The 27,644-nt window shown below is 47.8% G+C and overlaps 10 protein-coding genes across 12 annotated transcripts; 5 read left to right on the forward strand and 5 right to left on the reverse strand.

Moving 5' to 3' along the window:
• Positions 1-527: 527 nt before the first annotated feature.
• TERG_05175 (uncharacterized protein) lies at positions 528-4,075 on the reverse strand. Its single transcript, XM_047748387.1, has 2 exons — positions 1,763-4,075; positions 528-1,705 (listed from the first exon to the last, which is right to left on the reverse strand). The coding sequence occupies exons 1-2, from the start codon at positions 2,495-2,497 to the stop codon at positions 1,172-1,174; spliced, it is 1,269 nt and encodes a 422-aa protein (XP_047604368.1). The 5' UTR covers positions 2,498-4,075; the 3' UTR covers positions 528-1,171.
• A 1,489-nt stretch (positions 4,076-5,564) lies between these two features.
• On the reverse strand, positions 5,565-6,726 carry TERG_05177 (uncharacterized protein; the record flags this gene model as incomplete). Of its 2 annotated transcripts, XM_003234532.1 has the most annotated exons (3): positions 5,565-6,407; positions 6,485-6,604; positions 6,661-6,726. In XM_003234532.1, the coding sequence occupies 3 exons, from the start codon at positions 6,724-6,726 to the stop codon at positions 5,565-5,567; spliced, it is 1,029 nt and encodes a 342-aa protein (XP_003234580.1). The 2 variants fall into 2 exon arrangements, with proteins under 2 accessions (XP_003234580.1, XP_047606521.1); XM_047749936.1 differs by lacking the exon at positions 6,661-6,726.
• A 1,639-nt stretch (positions 6,727-8,365) lies between these two features.
• On the forward strand, positions 8,366-10,348 carry TERG_05178 (uncharacterized protein; the record flags this gene model as incomplete). Its single annotated transcript, XM_003234533.1, has 5 exons — positions 8,366-8,779; positions 8,966-9,067; positions 9,132-9,779; positions 9,871-10,006; positions 10,125-10,348. 5 exons carry the CDS (start codon positions 8,366-8,368, stop codon positions 10,346-10,348), a joined length of 1,524 nt encoding a protein of 507 aa, XP_003234581.1.
• Positions 10,349-11,962: 1,614 nt separating this feature from the next.
• TERG_05179 (uncharacterized protein) lies at positions 11,963-13,636 on the forward strand (the record flags this gene model as incomplete). Its single annotated transcript, XM_047748388.1, has 2 exons — positions 11,963-12,614; positions 12,681-13,636. 2 exons carry the CDS (start codon positions 11,963-11,965, stop codon positions 13,634-13,636), a joined length of 1,608 nt encoding a protein of 535 aa, XP_047604369.1.
• A 408-nt stretch (positions 13,637-14,044) lies between these two features.
• Positions 14,045-15,432, reverse strand: TERG_05180 (uncharacterized protein; the record flags this gene model as incomplete). 2 transcript variants are annotated; one of them, XM_003234536.1, is made up of 4 exons in its annotated part: positions 14,045-14,349; positions 14,414-15,143; positions 15,241-15,336; positions 15,418-15,432. In XM_003234536.1, 4 exons carry the CDS (start codon positions 15,430-15,432, stop codon positions 14,045-14,047), a joined length of 1,146 nt encoding a protein of 381 aa, XP_003234584.1. The 2 variants fall into 2 exon arrangements, with proteins under 2 accessions (XP_003234584.1, XP_047606522.1); XM_047749937.1 differs by lacking the exons at positions 15,241-15,336; positions 15,418-15,432 and having other exon boundaries at positions 14,414-14,912.
• A 1,400-nt stretch (positions 15,433-16,832) lies between these two features.
• TERG_05182 (uncharacterized protein) lies at positions 16,833-20,250 on the forward strand (the record flags this gene model as incomplete). Its single annotated transcript, XM_003234538.2, has 3 exons — positions 16,833-17,648; positions 17,721-19,754; positions 19,814-20,250. Exons 1-3 carry the CDS (start codon positions 17,351-17,353, stop codon positions 20,248-20,250), a joined length of 2,769 nt encoding a protein of 922 aa, XP_003234586.1. The 5' UTR covers positions 16,833-17,350.
• A 518-nt stretch (positions 20,251-20,768) lies between these two features.
• TERG_05183 (mitochondrial 37S ribosomal protein YmS16) lies at positions 20,769-21,320 on the reverse strand (the record flags this gene model as incomplete). The annotated part of the gene is made up of 3 exons (XM_003234539.1): positions 20,769-21,111; positions 21,191-21,222; positions 21,297-21,320. 3 exons carry the CDS (start codon positions 21,318-21,320, stop codon positions 20,769-20,771), a joined length of 399 nt encoding a protein of 132 aa, XP_003234587.1.
• A 383-nt stretch (positions 21,321-21,703) lies between these two features.
• TERG_05184 (glycine cleavage system H protein) lies at positions 21,704-22,489 on the forward strand (the record flags this gene model as incomplete). The annotated part of the gene is made up of 3 exons (XM_003234540.1): positions 21,704-21,836; positions 21,958-22,020; positions 22,170-22,489. The coding sequence occupies 3 exons, from the start codon at positions 21,704-21,706 to the stop codon at positions 22,487-22,489; spliced, it is 516 nt and encodes a 171-aa protein (XP_003234588.1).
• Positions 22,490-22,996: 507 nt separating this feature from the next.
• Positions 22,997-25,396, reverse strand: TERG_05185 (uncharacterized protein; the record flags this gene model as incomplete). The annotated part of the gene is made up of 1 exon (XM_003234541.1): positions 22,997-25,396. The coding sequence occupies one exon, from the start codon at positions 25,394-25,396 to the stop codon at positions 22,997-22,999; it is 2,400 nt and encodes a 799-aa protein (XP_003234589.1).
• Positions 23,813-27,494, forward strand: TERG_05186 (uncharacterized protein). The gene is made up of 3 exons (XM_003234542.2): positions 23,813-25,975; positions 26,038-26,135; positions 26,197-27,494. The coding sequence occupies exons 1-3, from the start codon at positions 25,807-25,809 to the stop codon at positions 27,262-27,264; spliced, it is 1,335 nt and encodes a 444-aa protein (XP_003234590.1). The 5' UTR covers positions 23,813-25,806; the 3' UTR covers positions 27,265-27,494.
• Positions 27,495-27,644: the final 150 nt, after the last annotated feature.

The raw sequence follows: 27,644 nt of genomic DNA on the forward strand, positions 1-27,644 counted from the left end.
GGGTATTACTATGGGCACATTGTTGCCTTATATTCCTACTGGCACTGCAAATATCCCTCGCAGTTTATATAAGCAGCATTCGCAAACCACCATGACGTAGGAAGGATCAGTCTAGATTAAGGGCTAGATGATCAGATAACTGGTTTTGCCGCAATATCCACGCACTGGAGTCTGGGGGTTTAACCACCGCTTCTTTATGCCCACGAAAGCTTGATCAGCCTTGTTCAATTCCCCTGCTGGAATCCGGAATGAAGAAGCTGATGGTCTATATCTTCCATACTCAAACACTGCTCACATGAAATTCCATGCTCTAATAAGAACTCCTTCGTGATGGCCCCTTGCTTGTGCTACAAAATTCGGTACTAGAACAAGTAATCATACGACAGGCTGCTAAGCAGTTTAGAAAACTCTTAAGATTTGCCTGTTATATTCTATCTATTTAAATGACCGCGTAAAGCCAACCTCCTTCCTTGTTATGCAGGTTTATTTATATGCTTAATATTTATTTATGTTTACATAGGCCAGGTCTTTCGTTTAACAGGATCTCATCTTTTGCTAACTTTCTTGAAATGCGCTCAGCAACTCCTAAAACAACCCTTTTAGGTAAAATAAGTTATAAACTTTGAAAGAGCCTCATAGCAGTATTGAAACCTACTCTGAACGAAGACACACATACGCTCCTAGAGTAACCAACTCCTAAGTCTACTTACTTACCTACACTAGTCCTTGACAAAAGTTTAATATTGCTAGCTACCGGATTATCGTGTCAAATAAATCATGAGAGATTGCAGACTTGTATTCGTGGCAATGGCAGCATATCACCCCACATGTAATACTTGCTTGCTTTATTTCGGATTATGAGTATTTCGAAGAGCCACAGTCTAAATAGGCTCACCGCTGTAATATAAATCGGTTCTGGTATCTTGTACTGGAGCTCCTCACCTTTAAGCAACAGCCAACAGTACGCCTGGGACAGAACAATTAAACTCATCGCTCATAAAAATCGTCAATATAGACAAATATAAATACAAAGAGATGCAAGTAAATTTATGCATTCCGCCCTGGCAAAGGTGGAACATTGGTCAAGCATTCCCTAGGAATATCCATACTACGGTGGACTCTTCCGCCAGGAGTCAGCGGTATATCAACCCGCCCGCTTCCTCGTACATTATCATCGTATTGTCCCTCTCGCGCATGCGCGAGGGCAAAAATAGTCAGCAATCTCGTTGTTCCCTGATTCGCTGGAACAGATGGTTGAATATTCAGGCGGGGGGCTTAGAATAGGAGGTGGTGGAGGGGGAACAGACTCGAATGGTGGAGGGTTAAACGATGGAGCCCGCAAAAAGTGGACGGGCCGGGTTGGTGGATCATTGTAGTGGTTATGCTCCTCTTGATGTTCATCGCTTCGAGAAGTATCATTTGACTCGCTAGTAGTTGTAGGGGATGGCACGCCTTGGTCTGTAAATGAAGGTGGTAAGGAGAGCGTAGGGTTCAGGTTCACGTCATGCGACAAGGCCACGGCATCCGGGCAGCCGCACTCATATTCATCTGTGTAGTAGGATGACGGTGAGTTGTAGGAAGGCACATAAATATTTGAAGCATTCGCTTTGCAAGACGTTATACAAAGCGGCGAGTCAATAGAGATGTCGAACTGGCGCCTTCTTTGAGGTGACCCATTATCCCATTTTGATAGACGGAAGACAATCTGTATTTATTGATAAGTCAGCGGTTGTATCTCTAGATGTAAGAGGTCTCGGCTTACCTTAACGGAGTGAGATATTTCAATGCTTGAATATTGCACATCGCAATGAAGTTTCATTGAGGGGTCTGTCATTTTCTTCATAGCTGGGCAGCTCGGCAATTGTACCTCGCACTCTATCTCTGTTGTGCCAGGGCTGAAACCATCGTGACTGATGTTTCCTAGGAAATTATGTGCACCACTTGCTAGATCTTCGCCGTTGGGTGCAATTTGCTCGTCTCCTCCAGAGAGACGCATTGTGCTTCCCGAATAGATGCTTTTGCTGGGCATACCAGCTCTTTTCTCAAAGAGGAGTAGCATCTTATCACTAGCCACGCGGTGAGCTTTTCTATTATGAGCCCATAGTTGAACCTTCTCCGTTATGAAAACACTAATACGGTGGCAGCCAACTTTAGCAAATGGTGTAAACTTGATTGCTACCGGTATCTTTGAACCCAAGGGGAATGACTTTCCCGTTATAACGACATCGTAGTGTAGCTTGTTATCCCACGTTCTGCTGATTGCAATGGGTTCAATATGCTCCAAACAGTCATCGCCTGGAGTGCGGATGAGGGGTATTTCCTTGATGCCAATAAGATTCGGGCGAAAGGCGCCAGTGCGCTCGACCACAGCCTCAAGCTCGTATTTTACCGATGCGTGATCCCATTTAACAGTTTCCGGATATCGATGCTCCATCGGTATCTCAAAGTTGTACATATATTCGCCTGGTGGGAATGCCTTATAACCTTTCTGGCCCATGATATCCGATATCAAATTTGTCTCACCCTTTCCAAAGCTATTCGACCGCGAGTGGTGTAGCGAAAGTCTTTTGAGCTCCTTTGGTAGTGATGAAGATGATTCCAACAAACCGGCTATGTCGACAACAGGGCTGTTTTCAGACCCTTTGTCCCTCGGGTTAGTGAATTTGATATGATTTGCACCATAGCCCTTCCTAGCAGCGCGGGAATGAGCATCGAAGAAAGCCCAATTTAGACTGATGACAGTCTCTGTATCTCTTGTTCTTTTCCTGTTCCCGGGGATACCTGCATTCAGTTTAGCTATACAGACTTCTATATCTACTTTAGATTTTGGTACAAATTCGTATCACATACCTTCGGGCCATAGTGTCCTAGCTATACCCTTGAAGCCGAGGCTTATCCTCTTGATTTTGGTAGGCTTTGTAATTTTGAGATGTAACGAGCCTGTAAGCACACGCTTCTTGTCCGAAGACACCCTTTTGTCGACCCGTTCGAGGTAGAGCACCGGTTCAGCGAGCCCGATTAAAACGACTATGCCATTTCCGGACGCTACTATACGCTCATGAGGGAATGATGGAAGGACAGAGTTTGGTACCGGAACTGAGTTGCTTTCTGACGATTTCAAGGAGGCCGAACGCGAGAAGGTCTCTCTCCGAGGGGTATCTGCGAGCTGTTTAGCATGCTCTTCGAACGTACGTTCCACCTCAGAAGGGCCCGCGATTGTGTTGTTGACGATGCGAGTAGGTGAGCAGTGATCACCCAGGGACCTGCTGCTGGTAGAGGAACACAGACTAGGACTTGTATCTCTGGAGCTCTCCTTCATTATCAGGGAACGGCGAACGAATCGCTTTCCATGGTGTAGGTAGGACGCCAGTTTGACGGCTTGTAGTGTTGTCCTATCGTGTTGTCGGTCTCGTTGTTTATAATATCCGCCGCAGGGGTAGCTATAGAATTGGCGTGATTGCGGCGAAAGAACTCTCGGAGGTACCTCGGTTTGTCAGGGCCAATTGAATGTTATACCGTGTTTTGGGCCGAACAAACAAGCAGCACTTCTTCCCGTAAATCAACAAGTACGCCGAAAACAAACTCCAAGAGCTATGTACAGCAGCAATGAGAGAAACGGATGCGCCTCTATGCAGGAGAAAAAAATGAGGAAGATGATGAAGTAACAAGGGTGGGGAGGCTTGTTTTAGGCACACTATATATAAAGGAAGTGTATTAGCAGAACCGCCACCAAGCGCTGTCACAAGACACTAAGCTTGTCATTGAATTCGACCCTTCTACGGAAGACAAGGAGGTGACAAACCAGTGGAACCTAGACGGCGAAGAACCGTTTAGTCTCTAGATTCAACCATGGAACAGGGAGGTGTCGACCGTATTCTGCAGTCCAGCTGTTCCAAACGATGGGAATCTAGATCATGTAAATAAAGAATAACAAGAAATTGGAGGCAACTTTCGGCCCAAAAAAAAAAGGCGATAGAAAGTGCCTGTTATTTTATCTTTCCCTGTGAATGGAGGTGAGAAAAATATAAAAGAGTCAGTTTTGACAAGGATTTGGGCCAATTGACGCTGCGAACTACACGCGAAGGGGCTCCAGCGTCATCGTGCAGTCGGGCAGCCGTCTTCTTGGGTCTCTTTTATTATCTGCCTCTTGTCTGTGGGGACACCAGCAAGGAAGCTCTGTTTGTTGACGAAACCCTTAAGATTTGTCAATAAAGTGAGACCTGGCTCCTCCGCGGACAATGTAAGTTTGGACCGCATTCTGTTCGAGCTGCAAGGTCTCACGTTAGCTATCGATGCTGTCAGGAAGAAATGGCACGAACTTGACTGGCTGGAGTTTGAATGCCGGCTTCGACCATTTTGCATGACCCAGGTCTGAGGGACTCCATGGTTTCATCCTCCTTTTCTCCGGACCCTGCACGCTCGCTCCCCAGATTACACTTGCGTGGCATCTCGTCGCGGGATGCAGAATTTATAAAAAGCTGTCAAGCTGTCAACCTGCATTTCTTTCTCGCGACGTTGAAAGGGACGAAAGAGGAAGCGGTCCCGTGACGCTCCTGATTAGGCAACATTCAACATCTTCTCTCGAAATGATATGGATCAGTTTTTTTATCTCAATATTGAATAGATTAACTATATTGAATACAGCCACAGGAGACAGCCTTTTCTGTTCCAGAGTACTCGTGATGATCTTTGTCGTCGCAAATACAAGGGCAGCAGGATATTCTCCTCCTTGATACTCGTCAATTTGCCCGTCCTGGAGTCTCGACCTGTGAGTCACATAAAAAAGGGTCATCAGGCATCCATAAATTTTGCAAATTGAATACATCTGCACAATTAAAGAGGAGAAAAGATCAAAAAAAGAGAGACAAAAACGGTAAAGAAACAGTATGACGAATTGAATACACTGCATCCCTGTCCCTGCTGGCTCTCTCGGGGTTGTCATGTCTGTCACAACTGTGGCAAGGGAGCAGGGGCAAGGGGAGTGAATGGGACGGCATGGATGAAAAACTGTTGATTGGTTTCTCACTTGGATAACAGATTGTAAGTATATGGATGTGCTTGCTTATGCACCTCGTAGCACGGCTCATCATCGCTAGCTGCGACGTTTCGACCTACCTGGCGGCCGGCCTCGGTGAGGACGTTGGTGATAGTACCAAGAGTGTAGGGGGTATACCAGTCACGACCTGTACGGAGTAGATGACCGTGTTATCAGGCTGTAGGCAGGATTTGGATTCGGCGAAGTTCGGAATATGCAAGTTAGTGCATCATGGCGCACTGTCTGGTTGACTTATCTCCGACTGGACGATAGAACCATTTTCTGACCGATATTGAACCGATTGGCTGTTGTATGTGGGATCTAAGTATATCTAATGGGTTCTCGATCGACGAGAACATTCACTTGAAGGACGTTGGAATAGCCATCAGGTTGATTCCTTTTGTTTAATATTTTTTTATACTGTTGATATAATACACAGTGAAAGGCGTGTTTATTCATATATGGAGAACTGCCGCCACATCGCTTCTGTATGATATCACGCTAACCAGAACACTGTTCGAGCAACTATTTACTGAAACCACGAGTCATCAAGTTCTGTTGTCTCGGCAGTATTCATCATCAAGTCATCAGCGTCACCGCCAAAGTCTCCAGACCCTACGAATAAGTCATCAAAATTCGATTCAGGCACATCGTCCATCACTACATCACGCCGGGGATTCTCTGTCGTAGAATTATTCCTGTTCTCTGCATTATTCTGGTTGTTCTGTTGAGTGCTGGACTGGCCGTTAGCTTGGCCATTGGGCTGTCCGGTTGACGGCAGAAGGTCCAAGATAGCCTCATCACCGGCGTTGGCGTAAGTTTCTAATCCTGGGAGAAGCGAACCTATTGAGCCTGAGGTGTGACTGATATTACTCTGAGTGTGCGCCATGGGCTCGGCCGTGATAGGCTGTACATTGGCTGGCATATCAGGGATGGTAGTGTCTGGTATACCTTCAGTTGCAGCAGCAGGAGGTTGAGCTGGTTGTGTGGTTGTCGTTAATGCCACCTGCACTGGCGCTGTGGTGACAGATGGCGACGTTGTAGTGGGATTCATCACTGGTATTGCAGGTGATGACGCTGCAGGCTGTGCCTGTGCTTGTGTGTCTGCTGGCTGTGTGATGGGAGCGGGAGCGGATGTAGAAGTCAGAGTCGGCGACTGTGTGGTCGGTTGCAGAGGTCCATCGATGACTGGTGCATTCGTCGGTTGGACCGCTGATGGAGCTGTTGATGGAATAGGCGCTGCATTTGTAGTTTCGGACGTAGCTGGGAGTGCTACTGGAGAATCAGCTCCCCCTTGTTGAGCTCTGTTCAGCTCCGCCTTCTTCTCACGGATATCCTGGTAGTCTATCTCCAGCAGAGCTTTGGCAAGAAACTAACCAAAACGGACTATTAGAATGGATTTATGACACAAGGGGCGAATTGGAGAGAAAGTGGGTTGGGGAGATGTACGATTTCCTGTTGCAGCCGGTCAAGAGCCCGCTGGAACTGCTCATGCGCTGCCGGAATATGACGCTTCAGCTCGTTTGGGTAACGCTCTGGATTACGGAACCAGCGCCCTGTAGCCACCATCTAGACAGAGTTAGCTCTATGTTTCAGTCTTCTCGGGTGTGTGTCTTGAAGAGTACCGTCTTGTTGGCCATGGCCGTCATCTCGACCAGGGCCTCCTCACACGACTGTCTGCGGGCCACCATCTTGAGACTCGCCCGCCAAACTACAGTGCCTGTATCTTCTGCAAGCTCGTCTGGCCTTCCCGAGATGGAAGGTGTCTGCTGGGCGGTATAAATCTTGTGCGAAGGACTCCCCTTGCGCCGGACGAAGCTAGGAAGAAGCTTTGATAATGCTGGGATGGAGCTCCCGGGTTTGCTGGTTCCGGTGGGGATAGTAGGTATAACGACGACGGTTTGCAGGAGGTGTCAACAACGGCGGATATCTCAGCAAAGACGATCGATGCCACAGAGCGGTATCCGAGAACTATTGTTCATCGAGCAGACGCTGCAGAGGGAAAATGGGATCGACGACGTCAACTTTTGCTGTCTCTTGGGCGTCATCCATGAACCAGGGAAAAGCGTGTCACATGACCACCTCGGGTGCCTGTCAAAACATGTCACTGTGTCCCCCATTCTTTCTGGCCCAGGCATAGAAGCAGTCCGTAGGGGGGCCGAGGCGAGCAGAAACAAAACAAATCAAACAAACAAACAAAAAATTAGGGCAGCAGCTGGAGGAGTAAAGAAGCAGCAGCGGTGGGCGAGGGGCGGAAGGCTGCAGAGCGAGACGGAGAGGAACTACAAGTTAAGTCACTTCACTAAGCAACTCCGCAAGTGGTAGCAAGAAGGGTGTTGGCGCTCTGCTTAGTCAACCGTCGAACAGCGCAGAGGCCGCCTTTTATTTCTTCTCCGTCAACTTCAACTTCAACTTCAACTTCTCTTCCTCCTCCTCCTCCTCCTCCTCCTCCTCTTTCTTCCTCACCACGAAGCGCTCTCTGCCTCTTCATCTCTTTCTTCTCTCTTCCTCTCTCTTCTCCTTGCTTTTTCTTTGCCCGCCCTGTCTCCTTGTTCCTCCGTGTTTCCGTGTTTCCTAGCTGCGTGTTGTCCTTCTGTAGCTTCGTCTCCTACTTCTTTCTCTCAGTCCTGCCATCTCTCTTGACTCTCTCTTCTCTTTTCTTCTCTTTGCTCTCTCTGGGCTCTCTCTACATCTCTCTATCTCCTCGGCCCGTCTTTTAGCAGGCTCGAGTCACTGCCATTGAACCGGCTCTTCTTGTCTGTCTATTTTTTTCCACTCGCCCCGTCCATCTCTCCTCCCGCCCGCAGCTAGATCAGATCAATTTAAACAGAAAAGAAAAGAAAAAGCAGACAGGGAAGCAAAAAAGAAAAGGACCCCAGAAAAGACCGTCGTTTTGTGCGTATTATCTACCTTCTTTTCTCGTCCTTCTGCATCAGAAAAAAAAGAGTCCAATAACTAAGATATTTCTCTTCTCCTTTCCCCAGTGTGGCCGTTCGATGCACTTGAGGGCCCTTCCAGAGTAACAGGGGTTATTTGTTCTGCTTGTCTCTTCTCCCGTCTTTCTCACTCTTTCTATCTGGAGACCTCACTCTCTCTCGGCCTCAAACGCAAAGAGTAGCTAGCTAGCTCCAGCCTCATCTTCAACCGCCTGCCTTTTCCCACACACACCAAACACAAAAACCACACACCACAAACATCCAACCTAAACACCAAAAAAAAAACTACACATACAGCTCGTCGACCCATCTCGTAGTCTTCCAGCCCGGCACACTCGTCCAGAGGCTCCTTCGATCTCTTCGACTCGTCCAGCTTCGTCATTTCGTCCTTGCAATGGCTGACAACGCCCCACCAGCGACTTCAACTTCGCTTCCTCCCCCTCCCCATCAGTCATCTGCCGGTGCTCCAGGCCAGCAGCAGCAGCAACAGCAGGGACAGCAACAGCAGTTCGACAACTCCCAGGGAAATGGACAGACAAACCCGTCACACATGCCACCGCCACCGCTGCCGCCGGTTGTCATTCCGCAAAACACCAATCCGATTCCGACGGCAATCACCTCGCCCATGTCAGGCAACATGATGTCGCCCACCGCGGCTGGCGGTTATGTGCGTCGTTCTGCTCCTGAGCCCAACAAGCGAGCTCTTTATGTTGGTGGCCTTGATCCTCGCGTCACAGAAGACATCTTGAAACAGATTTTTGAGACCACTGGCCATGTCCAGAGTGTTAAGATCATTCCCGATAAGAATGTGAGTCAACACCTTTTACTACTCTACCTTTCAGACCTGTATCTCCCCTTTACATATGTCTTATATATGTTTATCTCCATCTTATTACTTCTGCTCTTCTTCCAGTTATTGTTTGTTTACTTGTTTACTCTATAAACTTTTGCTATCTTTCTAATTCACTTTCCACTAACCTAGACACCCGCACAGTTCCAGAGCAAAGGCCTGAACTATGGCTTCATAGAATATGATGACCCTGGCGCGGCAGAGCGTGCGATGCAGACCCTTAATGGCCGCCGTGTTCATCAATCAGTATGTGTTTATCTATTCCTCTTCAGGTCGGTTGATTAGCCCTGGGGCTAAATATCGGTTATAGGAAATCCGCGTTAATTGGGCTTATCAGTCCAACACCGCTTCCAAAGAAGACACCTCAAGCCACTTCCACATCTTTGTCGGTGACCTGAGCAACGAAGTCAATGATGAGGTTCTCCTTCAGGCTTTCTCTGCTTGTGGTTCAGTCTCTGAGGCTCGTGTAATGTGGGACATGAAGACCGGTCGATCTCGTGGCTACGGGTTCGTTGCTTTCCGTGAAAGAGCTGATGCTGAAAAGGCCCTCAGTTCCATGGATGGCGAATGGCTTGGTTCTCGTGCTATCCGCTGCAACTGGGCCAACCAGAAGGGCCAACCTTCCATCTCCCAACAGCAAGCCATGGCTGCCATGGGCATGACGCCTACTACTCCGTTTGGTCACCACCATTTCCCTACCCACGGCGTTCAGAGCTATGACATGGTTGTCCAGCAGACTCCCCAGTGGCAGACCACCTGCTACGTCGGAAATCTCACCCCCTATACTACCCAGAACGACCTCATTCCATTGTTCCAGAACTTCGGTTACGTTGTTGAGACCCGCTTCCAGGCCGATCGTGGCTTCGCTTTCGTGAAGATGGATACCCACGAGAATGCTGCCATGGCCATCTGCCAGCTCAACGGCTACAACGTCAACGGCCGTCCTCTCAAGTGTAGCGTACGTTGACTCAAATATCTTTTCTCCTTTCTTCCTGCTCATCTTTAACTTTCATCCCGCCGTACTAACCTTGTGGGTCTCCCGTCTTCAGTGGGGTAAGGACCGTCCGCCAACCGGCCAATTTGACGCATATTCGCCTCAGCAGAGTGGAAACCCGGCCTTCAACTCTGGTACTTCACCATACTTCCCTCAATACGGCGGCCCGGGTGGCCCAATGACTCCTCAAGGTAAACCTTTATCCCAAAATTGCCACTCCTATCCCTGCCCCCTTTGGGCTCTGCTAGTCGCCTCTTGTGCGACTTAATCCCCTTTATCGAGAGCAAAGCACGCTAATTCGTCACACAGGTGGAATGCCACCAGCCCAGGGCTACCCTCAAGTCCAAGTTCCTGTGCAGGGAGGTCCAGGGGGCCCTGGAGGCCCTGGAGGGCCTGGTGCCGCCTCTGCCGGCTACGGCCGTGGCCAGTCCAACCCTCCTTCTGCCGGATGGGCTCAACAACCTAACAACGGCGTTGGCGTTGGCGGTGCTGGTGGAAACTTTGGTAACGGTTTCGGTGGTTATCAGACTTAAGCTGTTGCTCCTACTATTGTCCCTTTGCCTCCTACCGACCCGCACACCCTACCCATGCCTCGATGCATTGCATACCGCACAGACCCGACCTATCCTGCATCCGATTTCTGATCATTATTACGATTATCATCATTCTTGAGCGTAACTTCTTGGTTTGGTTATCGGGCAGCTCTGTTATTCTTTCTTTCGATTGGTTTTATCTTCTTTCCACCTTCTTTTACCTTTCTGTTAAAACCTTTCTTTTTATTCACTGACTGACTGCCTGGCTTGGATCTTCCTGTTTCGACTTTTGGCCTATTGTCTGATTTACCCATTCTCCTTGTCTTCCTTTATCAACTCTCTTCTTCACCTCTCTTTTGATCAGCTTCTTCTCCTTTGCATCCACGTTCGATTCTTCCCAGATTGCCATTGGTATTCATGCTCAAAGTAAGGTTTTTTTATTTCTTGCTGGGGTTTTTTCATTCCATATTCACTTCACGTCTTCTATCTATGCCTGCAGCTGGCTTCCCCCTGTGTTCTATCCATCTCCTGTCTGTGTGTCTCCTGAAATGAAACCCTCGGCCCCAAGCTTATAATCAACGAATACCCCTTTGCCCCATTATCCTAAATTGGTTTTTCCTCACCGTATGCTCTTGTCTTCTGCGTTTTACCCTCCCCACCTTTTTTCTTATTGGCCTTTCTTCTTAGCGCTCTCATTCCGTTGGTCTTGAACTTCACCTGTCTTTCCTTTATGATGACTGAGACCTTTTTTTTTACCACTGATGTCTCCTTTCTCTTTCGCCCTCTGTCTTTTTTGCCATACTAAATCTCCTCTCCCGCCATTAAACAATCCTAACCAACAGCAGTTGATGCCTGAAGTTGAACTGAAAAAAAGCGTTTAAACCCCTTGGCTCCTTGCTTACCCTGTCGTTTTTCTTCCGGTCAAACAGCCTGATCATGATTCTCAGGTCTATCCCTTTTTCTTTTTCTCAACCTTTCTCTCTTCTTCTCCTTCTACCCTGTGCTTTTCTTAGCTTTTACTTCTCGACTTCAACTTGTCTTCTTATATCTATTCATCACAGTTTGAATTGACTTGATTCCTTGGGGTTTTCTGCTCGTTCATTCATTATTCCTCCATCCATACAGTCATATGGATGCGTGGGAATCTCATCTATCTTCTACCCGCTCCTATCTATCTATCTATCTATCTATTTCCACTTCATCAGGTGAGGATGTGAAGCAAAAACGAGTCTCTTTCATTAGCGGTCATCAGTTTTACTTATGATACCCCATTTCCTTCCCGTCCCCATTTTCGAGGACGCTAATGATCGTGATGACTTGATGACTTTCATATGGTATGATAAAAATGTGCATTCTTCCCAGCAAGCAGCGATCTTTGAAGCATTGTCTCCTTTGGGTTATCTATTTACTATAACTACGTTGTTCTGTTCCTGGGCTCCATAAATACAGATTGATAATGCCAGATGTAGCACCATCCTTCCTCGGCGGTCGTGCATTGTGTATATACTACCTAATGGCAAGACCCGGCGGGCCCAATCTATCATTCAGCCATTCTCGCCTACCATACCAGATATCTACCTGTCCACCGGCTATTCCGCTTCCAAGCCGTAGTAGATGCGTGCTTATACTTCTATCCATCTATCTGCCTTCTCTCAAGGAAACTATCAAAATAAAATAAAACAAGCAACGTTGCCAAGCCTCGCCATCGTTCTCCCCACCAAACTCAATTTCATCGAACTAAAGCGAAGGCAGATTTCGCCAGCGGAAGACGACGACGTGCACCCGACACCGCGCTACGGCTCTCTAGATACCTCCCAGTTCAATAATAGCCTGCTAATTACTTCTATAGACGTGTTACTCTTACGCTTGCTCCCTTTGATGGGAGATGGGAACGCAGAGACGCGACTCGACGGGGCTGCCGGGCCACGACTAGGGGGGAGCTTTGCGCCAGCCAACCTTCCATATCACAAGAGAAACAGTGCCGGTAGCACAAGACTGCCGAGCTTGCTGCCGTCGAGATTTACTTTCTTGCGCATGAATTCCGCTAACGTCACGAAAAATACACATGACAAGGCCGAGGGCGAAGAGGAAGCAGACGGGGACGAGATCGATGGTGGCCTTGACATCATGCGGACAACAGGACAGCAGACCGGAGGGCAGAGGTTAAAGGTGCCAGACAGAGCTATTGCCAGCGTCCTAAACCAGCAAAGAAGGAAGACGCGGAGAAGAAAAGGCTCGTTGAGGAAAACGGCTTTACTTGGGACGGGTATGTTGCGGATGGAAGGGAAGGAGAGATTTGCCAGTGGCGGTACAACACTGAAGCGAGCAACAGGGATCTTTCTCAACCAGTACGATGGACCGGCAGAGACTGAGGGGCATAAGAGCAGAGAGGAAGAGGAGCTTGAAAAGGATGGGGATGCGGGTCGTGAAGCTGCCTCTGTTGTCACAAACGACAGCAAGAAGTTATCTCGGCTTCAACGACAGCTCTCAACGTCATTTGACGAGGGTGAGTCTACTCCCCGACGATATAGTCATTCGAGCACGCTTGCTGCGGATCACGAAAGTTCCTCCTCTGCCTCTCCCTCTTCCTGGAACCGGAACCAGTGGAAGCAACAACAGCAGGGACAGCAATTGCAGCACACGCCGACAAACAGTGGCTCCTTCTCGAATACCGCGCAAGTAGGACAATCAAGTGCAGCAAACTCCGTCCAAGATGATGGCACAACGGATGATGAAGACGGACTCTCGCTACCGCGACTGAATACCTCGAAACACTCTCGTCTGTCGAGCAAAACTAGCAACAGCAGCATATCGGCCTCTCCTGTACTTCCTCCTCGACGTATGCCGCTGACGGCTCTACAAACAACTGTTTCATCTAGTTCAGACTCCTTCTTCAAACATTCCAACACCATGGCACAGATTTCACGCTCGTCTTCTCAGCGTATTCGGTCACCACTAGCTACTTCAAACACTGCCGAAATCACCAGTACCTCAGAGGTATGGGATTACTCTGAGACCGAGTGGTGGGGATGGATTATACTGATAGTCACCTGGCTGGTGTTTGTCGTCGGCATGGGTAGCTGTCTTGGGGTATGGAGCTGGGCGTGGGATGTTGGAGAGACTCCATATGCACCACCAGAGCTGGAGGATGATGCCACCCTTCCAATTGTAGGGTATTACCCTGCCTTGATCGTCCTGACAGCTGTTATGGCTTGGGTTTGGGTGATAGTTGCTTGGGTGGGCATGAAGTATTTCCGACATGCAAATATATCAGGGGACGATACGTGAGCATCAGCTGCACGCACTACAGCATCCTATACCCTTTCTTGGCGCATATCCATGCCATGATTATCTTATCTTTTCTTTTATATTGATGAGCATTTTTCTAACGGTATTTGGGACGTGGACGGTTGGCTGCATTGGATGTTAAATGTGGAAAGCTGGAAATGACATCCACGAATTGACATTATATCGATCTATATACCCTAGGAGTTGCTGGAGAAGGGAAATGATAATATATAAGAATGAAAAATAAAAAGAAACTAGATCTTCAACAGTCGCCATAAAATGAGAACAACATGGGTATCCAAACTAGAGTAATATCATACCTCAATAAACGAAATACGGCCCCAAAGGAAGAGAGCGAAACGATGGGGTATCAACTATGCGATGGAGCAAATTTTGCAGAATGACTGACTAGGAAGGGAGAGCGACCCCATTAGTATTCCGATGCATCTCCAGGGTTAGGCTGTCTATGTCCCTTCTAGCTCCGCAAGCAGTTATGACAGTATTTGCCGGCCCATTAGGTCTAGGGACGCCTTCGCCTTCAGGAGCAACGGTGGTTCCGGGGGCTTTGCTTACAAGTCCCTTCGAGACCGCGAACCCGGAAGATCTGTCATGATTTGGATCCCCGTCATAAAACTCGTCTATGATAGGATGAATGAGCACGTTTTGTTTGTGGATCGTGAGAATAGAGTTTGTCGGGACAGTAACCCAGTTATCTATAATTCAACATGGTCAGAATTGGTAATGCCACACTCTCATGAAAAAAGAGCATAGACTTACGCCTCTCGAATGTGAGCGGTTCACTGGCTACTAGGACAATGTCGGCTCCCTTGTCATGTCTCTCCATCTTAAAATCACCTTTAACTTTGCCTTCTTTCCATTTGGTGCCTGACGAAAAGTACAAGCTAGCGGCTTCGTCTGTTTTGCTACTCACATAGCGGGTGCAAATAACAGAGTGTCCGTCTGTCACCGCAAAGTTGAGGAGACTTCTCACCTCAAGATCGGTCATGGCGTATTCCTTGGGAATGGCAGCGATAAATTCGTTGATTTTCCGGATTGTTTTGGTCATCACACCTCTCAGCAATTCAGGACCAAATCCTCCCTCTGGCGCTGAGCTGGGATCTACTCCTTCCTTTTCCATCAAATCCAGGAAGAGAGCAAATGCCCATTCGCTGTCAGTTCCTCCTTTTACGCCCAGATACCACTTGTTAGCCAATGAGTCGCCAAGGGGCCGTTTTATATGGTACCATCCTCCAAGATTTCCATTGTGCATCCACATCAGAGTATTGTGCTGGAAAGGATGACAGTTGTTTTCTGCTAAAGACCCCTCGGTTGTTGCTCGTACATGTGCAAACACGAGTGACGAGCATGTCTTAGATGCGATCCGTTCAAGGTTGTCGCAATTCCAGGCGGGAAGGGTCGAAGTGAATATGCAAGGTTCCGGTCCAAGTTCCGGGGAAGTATAGAATCCAACACCGAATCCATCGCCATTTACCGGTCGTCGTGTGTCCTAGGAAGGCACTTGTTAGATATACCATGTTATCTTTCATGCCGTTGAGTAGTAGCATCTCCAATTAAGTTAGGAATCGGAGGAGGATCAAGCTCACTAATCTCAGTCGGCAGTCATAGGATTGGGTTAGAATAGAGTGACTGGGTTCGGTGATCAATTTGCTTAGCAGGATGTCATTTCTCCCCTTGTATACCTATCAATTCCGGGCATTGTCAGCATTAGTTGGAAACCAACCGCTATTTTTGGGGAGCTATGAGCAAACCGGTTGTCATACCAGGAATCGACACATTTTCTATAACAATATCATCAACCATCAAGCTAAAAGCAAGACAAATCCAAAAATGTAGTAGCGAGGAGAGAAATTAGAGCTTCGTTTCTCGATCGAGGTCTCCGCAGTGGATGCTAAACGAAGCAGGGGTGGCAGGTCTCAAAGTAGACGATTAATATACGGCAGCTGATGCTGTTCTGTGAGAAACAGGTCTCTTAAAAAGGTTGACCGGAAACGAGCGACGCCTGTGTATTTAAATCTGGAGAAAACGTAGCTTGGGAAGCAGTTTAAAACGGTTTCATGTTTGACGTTTCGACTTTCTTTTTGCCCGTCAAAAAGATAAGAAGGGATGTCGTGATAAGCAAGCGGAATCACGTGTAATCGAGGTTGCCCTTTAGCTCGAGAGATGAGTCATAAATTACTAATCATAAAAGCAGCACGGCCCATTACGCAATTTATATTTAGAGCAGTGTATTTTGATATCTAATGGGAATGCTATGGAGGTAGCTAGGTGGCCGATGTTGGAGCGATCATAATAGAAAATTTTCCATATCATTCCCACGTCTATTCCTGTCATACAAAGCTCGTGTAACAACCCCCTTTTCTACACGCCAAATAGCAAATCATATGTTTAGTTACACCAGTCAACCAGCAAGCAGCATGAGGAATCTAAGCAGTTAACTAACCTATGCTCGACCAGACAGGTATCCTTCTCCAATACGCCTCTAACAGCAGAGTGTAGCCACACTAGCACTCCCCTTCGCGAAGCAAAACAAAGGATGAAGAAGATTTGTCGCAGTTTGCAGCCTTTAGCTGGCATAAGTTACTAAAGGTCTTGGAGGTCCCATCGCTGCCCTGACCACACACGGGTTTGAACTCCGCGGTGCAGATCGTCGACTGCATATACATTGGGTCTGATTAGCACTTGGTACACGTCGTTATCTCTGGTTGAAGTGCTTACACATCCATCATTCCGTTTCATGTGTCTGCCACTGTGAGCCATGGAGAGACCGATGGTCATGAACGTCAAAAGATATTGGACCTTCATCTTGGTTGATCGCTGTTGATAGCTATACCGTTGGGTAATTAGGGATATATCTTCCGCCTGGGAGATGGTAGAAAAGCCGAGAGAGGTAGATCTATATTGGATATAGCATTCAGATGGCGTTCATAAATAGAGGAGAATGGTGGAAAGTGCCCGGAATTTAAACCACTCGTTTAAATTGCAAGTCTCACAAAGCCCCTTTTGAAAATAAAGAAAAGGCAAATTGAGAGCAGGAACAAACTTCGCTAGTGTCGAAGATCGTTCTAACATATCTGGTATACCCTCCTAGGACGATATCCTATAATATAATAGAATAATACACTCCTTATAATAATAATACTTAGCCGTATGGGGGGTGCAGTCGGGGGACCAAACACTGCGTGCCAACGTATACAGAGTATTATAAAGGATGCGTTGGCAAACGCGACTTGTGGTGAAAGGAGGATCATCCTTTGAAGAGTTCAAGTACGGAGGAAAGGTAGTGCAGCGATATATTGCCAGATTCATGGCTTTGTTTGAGCATCCAGAACTCGAGATTCTCGACCCATGGATCTAACGAGTCGCCGTATCACTAACAGGCAAGATTCTCGCCATGGTTCGTCCGGGCGTCCGAAAGCGGAAAGGTTCGTCTTGGAGAGTTAAGGTTGCCCCTTCCCCACTCGGGCAGGCGCGAACTGTCTCACGTGGAATTCGCTGCTTTTACAAACACTTAGTCATAAGTTAGTCATGAATAAAAGCGGCGAGGGTCATCCCTGGAATTGTTAATTGGCGTCACTCATGAAGGACCGCTTGATGCGATGAACAGTGAGCAGTGCGATTACACCACCGCGACAGAAGTGCTGGCCACACGGTGATCAGTTGTGCATTAACAGGTTACCTTATGAGACGAACGCTATGAGTGGGAGACTACTCTCCCGCAGCGCTGCGCTGCTCTCGGGCAGAACGGTTGCGCGCCAGTTTCAGTACTTGGGCGTCACAAGAGCTGGGGGCCTCATCAATCCTCAGGGAAACGCATACTTACGTGTGAGATCATGGCCGCTAGGAACGAATGCTATTCACAATGTTCCGGCGGTCAGGACGATATCCTTTGCGCGCGTCCTGCCCAAGCTTGCCCTGAAGCTTGCCCGCATACCTGCCATGTTTGGTGGCGCAATGATAGCAGGCCTTGCATATATCCAGTATCAAGCAGCTCGTAAGTAAACTGATATGAGTAACCGCCTGTCATGTCCCTCCCGAGGCTCTCTAACCTTCTGCATCCGTATAGAAGCCGGAAATTATGCAATCGATGTGATAAAATCCGCCGGCGAAACCGCAGGGGGTGTAGCCTTGGACGCGCTCCAGGGCCTTCGAGATATTGCGGAACAGACGCAACAAGGCATTCAAAATACAAAGCATAATATTCAAGTACCAGAATGGGTGCAAAAAATTCTTCGAATAAACGAATACGCTACCCCCAACCATGGAGGGTCTTCAGGCGACGGTGGGAGCGGTGGCGGGGGAGGATCCCCAAAGAAGAGCAGCGCCGGAATAGCAATGGCTGGCGCTGCCGCTGGCTCAAGCTTAGGATTTGATTCTGATCAGGAAAACAGGAGTGCCGCTACCCTGGCCCTGGACGAGCAAATGATGACCTTGACCAGGAAGATGATTGAAATCCGAAACATGCTACAGCGTGTCGGCCAATCCAATACACTGACATTGCCATCTATAGTGGTAATCGGATCACAATCATCAGGCAAGAGCTCAGTACTGGAAGCCATCGTTGGCCATGAATTCTTGCCAAAGGGATCCAATATGGTCACTCGCCGTCCTATAGAGCTTACTCTGGTCAATACCCCTGACTCTTCTGCAGAATATGGCGAATTTCCGGCTCTGGGATTAGGAAAGATAACAGATTTTAGTCAAATTCAGCGCACTCTGACTGACCTAAACCTTGCAGTCCCAGAAAAGGAGTGTGTCATTGATGAGCCGATCCAACTTTCAATATACTCTCCACATGTCCCTGACCTTTCTCTAATTGACCTGCCTGGTTATATTCAGGTTGCTGGCCGCGGTCAGCCTCAAGAATTGAAACAAAAAATTTCCGACCTTTGTGACAAGTATATCCAGGCCCCGAACATTATACTGGCAATTTCCGCCGCAGATGTTGATCTGGCTAATTCTACAGCACTAAGAGCTAGTCGGAGGGTAGACCCTCGTGGCGAGAGAACTATTGGAGTCATCACCAAAATGGATCTTGTCGACCCTGAACGAGGTGCTAGCATTCTCTCAGACAGGAAATACCCCTTGCGTCTGGGTTATGTCGGGATCATAAGTCGCATCCCGCAATCTGCTGGCCTGTTCTCTCGTGGAAGCGGAAATATCTCAAACGCGATAGTGAAGAATGAAAATGCATACTTTAATGCACACCCACGGGAGTTTGGCCCTGATAGCGAATTGTTTGTGGGTACAAGTGTCCTTCGAAAGAAACTCATGCAAACCCTAGAACAAACTATGGCGTCTAACCTTGCCGGGACTCGTGATGCGGTTTCTCAAGAATTGGAAGAAGCTACGTACGAGTTTAAAGTCCAATATAATGACAGGCCTCTAAGTGCGGAATCATATCTTGCTGAGAGCTTAGATAGCTTCAAGCGCTCCTTCAAGGAGTTCAGCGAGGGGTTCGGGCGGCCACAAGTTCGGGAGCTGCTGAAAGCCCAGCTGGACCAGCGTGTTTTAGATATCCTGGCTCAGAGGTATTGGAATAAGCCGATAGAGGACATCTCTCTGGCTCTGCCAGAAGTTGATCCTTTAAGCAGCCTACCTACCTCAAGCCCAGATTCCTTATATTGGAGGAGAAAACTTGACGCTTCTTCATCAGCTCTTACTAAGTTAGGAATTGGCCGGCTGGCTACGACTATTGTTGCAAACTCATTGCAAAATCATATCGATTCTTTGGTAGCATCATCAACTTTCAACGCACATCCCTATGCGCGAAAAATCATTGAGGAGGCCTCCACTACCATACTCAATGATCGATTCTTCAGTACGAGTGATCAGGTTGAGAATTGCATCAAACCTTATAAATTTGAGATAGAGATTGATGATATGGAGTGGTCTAAAGGGCGAGAAAATGTGACTAGAAGTCTGAAAGAAGAGTTAAAGGCATGCGAAAGTGCACTGAAAAATGTTGAAAACGCAGTTGGAAAGCGGAAACTTAGGGATGTTATGTCATTCGTGGATAAGTCACGAAAAGGGGATATTAACATCGAGGGTGATAACACGGGTGGTGCTGGAGGGTTCAGTGCATCGTTGATTGAGCAAGGTGAGTTAGCTTTGATTTAATTCTCCCTTATTACTCGTATACTGACTTGCTTAATTTAGCCCGAAATGCCGCCTTTCTACGTGATAGGGCTGACATTCTGAAGATGCGACTCCTCGCCGTTCGCTCTAAACAATGTTCCTCCAAGAAGAACCGACATTACTGCCCAGAGGTGTTCCTGGATGTTGTTGCCGACAAGCTTACTTCCACAGCCGTGCTTTTCCTCAACGTTGAGCTCCTATCCGAATTTTACTACCACTTCCCTCGGGAACTTGACCTAAGATTGGGTCGTCACCTGTCTGAAGCAGAGGTGGAACGATTCGCCCGTGAAGACCCGCGAATCAGAAGGCACTTGGACGTGATCCAGAAGAAGGAGATGCTCGAACTAGTTTTGGAAAAGATTGAAAGCTTGCGACAATTGGAAGGACGCAGCAAATCCAATCCGAATCAAGCGGCTGCTACGAAGGAGCGTGTAAAGGGAAGCTGGCGCCTATTCTAAGTACCCAACTTCCCCTGGGGATCTGAACCATACGCGTCCCTTATGATTATTTCCTTTCCCCTTTTTGTTTGATATACCAATACACCAAAGACTTCGGCGGCGTTATTATTGGATTGGCTTTGGGCCACCAGTTAAATATCTGGCCTGACCTTTTTTTTTTTCACCCGGGTTGCGAAGTGCCCGGTTCTCTACCATTCCTCTCCATTATGTATATACAAACCCCATATCTAATGTATCATTCGAAAAGTGTTGCGTGATTTATTGTCACTCTTTAAATAGAATCCCCATTCATAGGCTAATGTATGTATGGTAGGCACCCAAAACAATAAGCATATCCCAGCCCTATGCCGTAAATCCAAGTATTATACATGCAAATATTCCAGCTCAACACACTCCGAGGCGCGAAAAAAAAAAAGTGGTGTACAGAACGCCATCAAGACCGTTGTAAAAAGATGTGATCCAAGATAGACAGCTGCCTTTCCGTTATTTCCCCCCTTGTCCCGCACACTATCCTATCATTATCTGGTCAAGGGCGAGGGTCTGTATTCGTTTCCAAATGTCTCTTCCTGTATCTTCGTGTTGTTCCACTCAATGCGGCCAGGAATATCCTTGACTTCTTTCAATGTAGAGCCGAGTTTCACAACTGAATATCGTATCATTCGGGGATCAAGACCAAGTGTTCGTCGCATTTCCTTTTGTACAGGAGCGGCGGCATCGAAGCGCATGATAAAGTGATGGCCTACGGTGTTCTTCACCTGGTGTTTCGTTGTAGGTCGTGGGAGAGTGAAGGGGCCCCAGTTGGTATATCCGCGAACAACACCGCCGGAACGGATTACTTGGAGGCCGAGGGTACGGGCAATGCTATAACGCAGCGGTTAGAAATCCTGAAGAGCATTATATTTTATATACGATGGGTCGAAGCTGTTGTTCGTTCACCTACTCTTTGACTTCTTGGAGACTGCCCTGACGGACCTGTGACAGACAAGTTAGCAAGCAGATTCAACCAACTCCTGCACCATCATAGCTTCATCATGGTGTATGCGTACAATTGCAACTAATTCGTACAGCATCGTGACAATCTCTGTCCCGTAGCCTTGATCGTTGATATCAATATGCAATATCAATAATATGACATTTGGTCGCTGCTGGAAAGCAAAGCAAATCTTTTTTTTTTCAAGCGGTATCGTTACGGTACCCGTTATTACCAAAGTGACCAATCATAGACCACATGGCGCCGACCCCGGAGACAAATCACGTGTTTACATCAGCATATTGCTGTAATCTGAATACGCCGCGGCCTCGCTTTCTTCCTTTTTCCCGAAGCTTCACCGAACTGTTTCCCGTCAACTTCTTCTCCCCACCACACAACTTCCAGCATCGCTCTTTTTTTGCGCCGTCTAGCATCCTGTTCTGGTTGTCAAAAGAAGCCGTGTAATCGTTATAAGCGTCCGCAATGGCTGCCACCGCTGTCCGACTCATTGCTCCTCTCCGAAGCGCCCTCAGCGTTCCCCGGTTCCGAGCTTCTTCCGCTCTCCGCTATGCCGCTCAGCCAAACATCAGACGGCCATTCTCCCAGAGTTCATTGCGTACGTACAATTGGATAGCTTAATGAATCATCTATATGCGAGTCCGGGTTCAATTGAGCTGCAGATAGCTATGGGGGGATTATAAAGCATGGGCTGACATCTTCTGTTACCGGTTAAATAGTTCGAGCAAAGAAATACACCGAACAGCATGAGTGGATAGAGCTTTTGGAAGATGGCAAGACCGGTATAATTATATCCTCCTATGAGCCCCCTTCTTTATTCTGAAGTACTTGAGGAGTACTGGAACTTCTACTCGAATGATATCCCGGACGATTCATTCAAGTCGAGGGAACTGATAACAAGGACCCGATATACTGACACAATATATGATAGCTACAATTGGTATCACCGAATATGCTGCCAAAGCCCTCGGAGATGTTGTTTACGTCGAATTACCAAGCGTTGATGATGAGGTTGCGTGCGGTGATGGCATTGGCGCTGTCGAGTCTGTCAAGTCTGCTTCAGACATCATGTCTCCCGCCAGCGGGAAAGTCATCGAGGTCAACACTGTTCTGGAGGAGAAACCAAAGACTGTCAACGACTCGCCCGAGGAAGATGGGTGGTTCGCTAAGATTGAGGTTTCCGATGCTAGTGAGCTGGATGGTTTGATGGATATCGAGGCATATAAGGCCTCCTTGGAGGAAGCCGACTAAACCTTTGGGTGACTCTGGGTCGTCTCCGAGATTGTTTTGAAGTTTCATGTTTCTTATTCATTAGCTACAAATCGTGCTAATGATGTTCACATATCCTCTGTCTTTTACCCTTCTAAGGCGGCTGAATACTTAGATCTGACCCTGCCTTGATTCCCTATCTGTGTACTCATGCTAAAACTAAGAGGGATGTACCAAAGGTAAAAGTTCGGTGCCCTGTTGTTTGCTGGATGGTCGTGGCGCTATAACTATACCTAATTTTATCATTTTGCTTACAATGTTGTGTATATATACTCTCAACAGACATAAATGTTCAACGGCTGCAGTTTTGAGTCATGATACCCACACGCAACGAAAATGCAGCCTGAATTACCTACTATACCGGTGAGAGACTGTATCATTTCCGTGGGAATGATATCAAAAATACGGAGAATTTTCATCTACTCGAGTATTTATTCGGACCTAACCAAAATTATATAGTACAATGGTGTTAGAGGAACAATCAAGGGATCAGATTGGGGGTATTGACTCTCGACAGATGGGGCATTGCAACCTCAGCCGCATCCACGTTTCCAGACATTGAGAGTGGAAAATATGGCGGCAAGGAGTTACCATGTAGGCACGTCGACTAAATAGGTGCGTGGCACCTGTCGTTACACTGGTTCCCGCGCTAGGATCGTTCCCAGTAACAACTGTGACATTAATATCCTGCATGCATATCGCACAGCTGAAATCCCTCCTGTATTGGCGAGAGTCTATCTCCTTGCCTCCATCTCGCAAGCCTGACGTCGGCTCACTCTGCTCAGCACGAAGTGAAGATATCGGTAAGGCATCTCCAACCTCCAAGTCCTCAGCAGAACCAGAGGCAGACGTGTCTCGCAGGATTGGATGGTAATCGTACGCAGGTGGTACCCAACTTTTGGGAACGAAGAAACGTGGCCCAAGGATATCCTGGCTGACAAGGCTCCAAATCTGAACCCATACCCAAAATGTGAGTAAAAGAGTTGTGATACCATCCGCCCGGATAAATAAGGCGTTCTGGGGTATAAAGTAGAGATACAAGAAAGGGAACAGGCGAAGGAGGCTTTGTCCGACGACAAATTCCCATCTGAGAGCCTTGCGGCAATTGCGCATTATGTTCCGGTAAATCTGCGGCGTCCAGAACGAGAGGTATATAAACGACAAAACATTGCCGTAAATAGTTCGGAGGCGACTGGGCCAGAAGAGAACCCAGGACGAGAAAAATAACAGGCTGAAAAGGAGGAAATAGAACCGTGAATACATTGCTCCGGCATTAGCTGTGTCATCGTTCTGGTCAGGGGTTGTTGGGTTGGCAGCAGTCCCGGGGTTTTCATCTTGATCTGGAGGGAGGATGACTGGGGTTGCACCTGTATCCGTGGGCCGTTGTGCTGTCACCGGTAGTGGAAGGGTTGATGGGGTTGGGTGGAGGACAGTTTGGTGTCGTTGCTGCTGCTGCTCTCTTCGCTCCGGAGCTTGCACCAGCCAGATTTCAATCTGAAATTTCATTCCCAGAAAGCTAACGCCGAAGAATGCTAGGAAGGAGGTAGCTGTAAGTAGCAAAAATGAGGTCTCCGAGTATAGCTCTATAAGCATAAAAGACATAAACAACGCGTCTCCCATTGACATCATAGCAATGGTATAGAAGCTAACTCGGCTTCGAGTTGAAGGTGTCGAGGATTCCTTCATCTGCTTCATCAACAACAGTATCTGCGAGGCAAGTATTCCAGCAACTAATGTGATAAAGCGTCCAGTATATTTACTATATTCTTCTTGTTTCAACCCGACTAAGTATAACTCGTCTGTAGGGGGGTATTCTGGCGACGCTTTACTTTCGAGGACAAATCCACAATCTGGAGAAAATATAATACCAGATAATACCAGTGGTGACGGCTTTGGGATAGGTGCTCCTGTGGGAAATCTGAGTTCCTGCTCAATATTTTCTATAATGGGGTCTGGGATGGGCTTCCCTCGGGATAGTAGGACATGTTGCTGCAGGTATACAACATATTCGCAGTTGGGGGCTGGTAGAGATGCCGAATTAGTTCCTTGGGAGAGAGACGACCAAGGCAGAAAGGTACTCAGATGACTGGACCTCTCCGAAAGAGCTTCAGTGAGCGAGTTGTTAAGCAATTCACGAGAGAGTTCAAACGTGTCATTCGACAAAGTTAAATGGGGTATCAATGCAAGACCAGCGTACTTCTCGCTTGTAGTAGTAAGAATAATTCCCCCGGATGTTGGAAAGTGTACACCGTATAGGGGTACTACCCAGCTCTCTCCAAGAGATTTATCAGTCCGTAAAAGCATCTCCGCTTTGATCTCCTCAACACCTTTGCCATCCTCACCAACTAGGCTGTGTCCTTGGCCCTCGTGAAGATTCAGCACAACACGGCCATTGGGAGCGGTAACATTGTGGCCAAATTCTCGAGTGAAATACTCATGCTCGGCTATTATTGTAGTGAGGTTGAGTTCCGGTCGGCTCAGCCTGTCCGTTTCCACAGAGCGAACCCATTCACCACGAACATTGCCCGAGACATTGCGGTAAACTGGAAGGGAGAGATCGGTGATATTCGTCTTCGAAGATACCGAATCTGACGTTCCAGAAGCACTGAGAGCTAGCTGTAACTGCTTTCTAGCCTTTTCTTGGACAGATGGAAGCAGGTTCCACGCATACCCATCTGTGGTCCTGATGCCGGCAAGGGAAAGCCATCGACCAGCTTGGGGATCCAAATCTCCATAACTCGACGAATTCAATGAAGTGAGAGCACTCTCATCGTCTGCTAATCGACGTTTATAATCGCGTACGGAGACCGAAGATGGCGGGTGAGGGTTTGGAGCCGTGAAGAGGAAGAAGAGGAGGATGAAGATGAAGGCACCACGACGCCCATCCATGGAGGCTGACGGCCGGGAAGCTTAGCCGGCCGGTCGTTCAAGTCTAAAATCCATGTCCTGCTCCCCGTCTTAGAGCTTCCGTTGGCCTTCTTCTTGCGACGTTGCTCCAAGGTCGGATGCTTGAAACGTTGCTGTTGATGTTGGGCGTGGAGGCTGCAGCGATTAAATCTAAAATAGTCGCGGCAAGATCGCCAAGCGCCAAAGGAGATAAGATCAACTTCGCTCCATGACGCTTGCCATAATATGCCACATAACACCAAGCCACCCTTCAATTATGGATTCGCAATGACTGCGTGACAGCTGTCCCTCACACGACTCACACAGATATAATGCTTTTCAAGTAGAGACAGCGATCTATTTGTTTCCTTCCTGCACGAATACGTGGTGGCAGCTTGCCTGGATTGGCCATCATGGCTTCAGGGCTCCCTATCCCACTCCCTCCCCGGACGCCTAGTCCACCGCTGGATAATATTACCTCTTCTCCGGCGGGGAGCGTTTCCATGGGATACCAAAGGCAAGGATCTCTTGAGCCCGGTGCCCTCCCATCGTTGACAGACACCCTTCCTTCAGGGTCCTCAGGTATTGTCTCCCATCAGTGGGCGCCTAGGAACACGGAGTGCTTATCAACCTTGTTTCAATAGATGCATCATGGAACTCGTATAGGCGGCCAAGTCTAGACGTTCCAAGCCCGTTCAATTTCAAGCCTACGACTCTTGCAAAGACCCCGGTTCTAAAACCAGTACGGGTGCCCAAATTCTCCGAAGTTCGCCCAGCCATGCTAACGGTGATATCTATTATAGAATGTTGGGCAGCGCCGGGGCCACAAATACAAGCACAGCAGTGTGTCTCACCAGATCTTTCTTGAACCGCCGCCGAGAGCACCATTGGCACTCCCAAATTCATTGCCGATTCCAACTTTCGTCGAATACCGCAAGAGCATGTCCCGAGATCAGAAGGCTCGGTTTTGGTGGAGTTTGTGTCATATGGCAGTGGCAGGATATACACTATGGAGTGCTCACGGCTCAATGGCCATGACTGGTCTTTCGCACTTAATGCTCTTCGACTCTCTTGGGGCAATGTTGTGTGTGGTGGTAGATATCCTTGGAAATTTTGAAGTCTGGAAAAGGTCCAGCATTCGACATCCATTTGGGCTAGAAAGAGCCGAAGTGGTTGCTGGTTTTGCTTTATCCGTCCTTCTATTCTTCATGGGAGGTGACTTGGTATCCCATACCGTGCAACATGTACTTGGCGGCTCTCATCATGCACACCCCCACAATGAGCATGAACGGGTAACTCCAGGTAGCATTGATATGACGGCACTCCTTTCAATTGCTGCAACTTTGATTTCAGCCATCGGGCTCAAAAATCATGGACGAATTGGCAAGGCTATGCGTGTCACCTATATACAAGCACTACCCTCCTTACTCAGCAACCCTGCTCATTTCCTTACTCTATCGTGTTCCACCCTCCTTCTTTTACTCCCTTTGATATCAACTTCATTTTATTCGATGCTTGACCCGGTTATTTCCTTTACTCTAGCCTTTTCTATGTGTTCCCTAGGGATTCGTCTAGTGGTGAACCTAGGCTCTATGCTCCTCATGTCTTATGCAGGACCTGGCGTTTCTGCCGTCATGAAGGACATTGCCGCACACCCATCAGTCACAACCGTTGAGGAGGCGCGCTTCTGGCAAGTCCACTATGGCTTGTGTATGGCCAATCTCAGGCTGAGAGTGAGTGGCTCAGAGGAAGCGATTACCCTTCTCAGGGAGCGGATAGTCAATATGATCAAGCAGCGTCTTGGAGGCGAGTATGGCACTGGAGTGCAAAAGTGGGAGGTTTCTTTACAATTCAATGTTGACTCAACATGACCCCGTACTTTGTTTATGATCTCCTTATTATATACTTATGGCAGTTGAATAACACACGGTCTCCTAGCAACCATGAAATCTCTGCTGGAAACTTCCATCACAATAAACAAAGCACCCAGGATTGCCCGTTTTTCCTAGCTAAAAAGAACTTTCTTGCTTTTTCAGCGACCTTTGCTCAAGGTACCTTGTTGCTGCTAGTCGTTGGCGTTTAAGACTTGGAGATGGTACCGCCCCCCAAGCCACTGATTGCTGCCAGTATAAACACGACTAGTGACATGTCTGTCGTGGACGAGGGGAGTATTTATGCTGGCCGGGACACAACTGAAAATGCAATGTGAGCCTTGAATTACCCTGCTGCTACCAGTCTCTACTAATAAAAT

Source organism: Trichophyton rubrum (assembly GCF_000151425.1).
Source record: "Trichophyton rubrum CBS 118892 genomic scaffold supercont2.5, whole genome shotgun sequence".
Lineage (NCBI taxonomy): Eukaryota > Fungi > Ascomycota > Eurotiomycetes > Onygenales > Arthrodermataceae > Trichophyton > Trichophyton rubrum.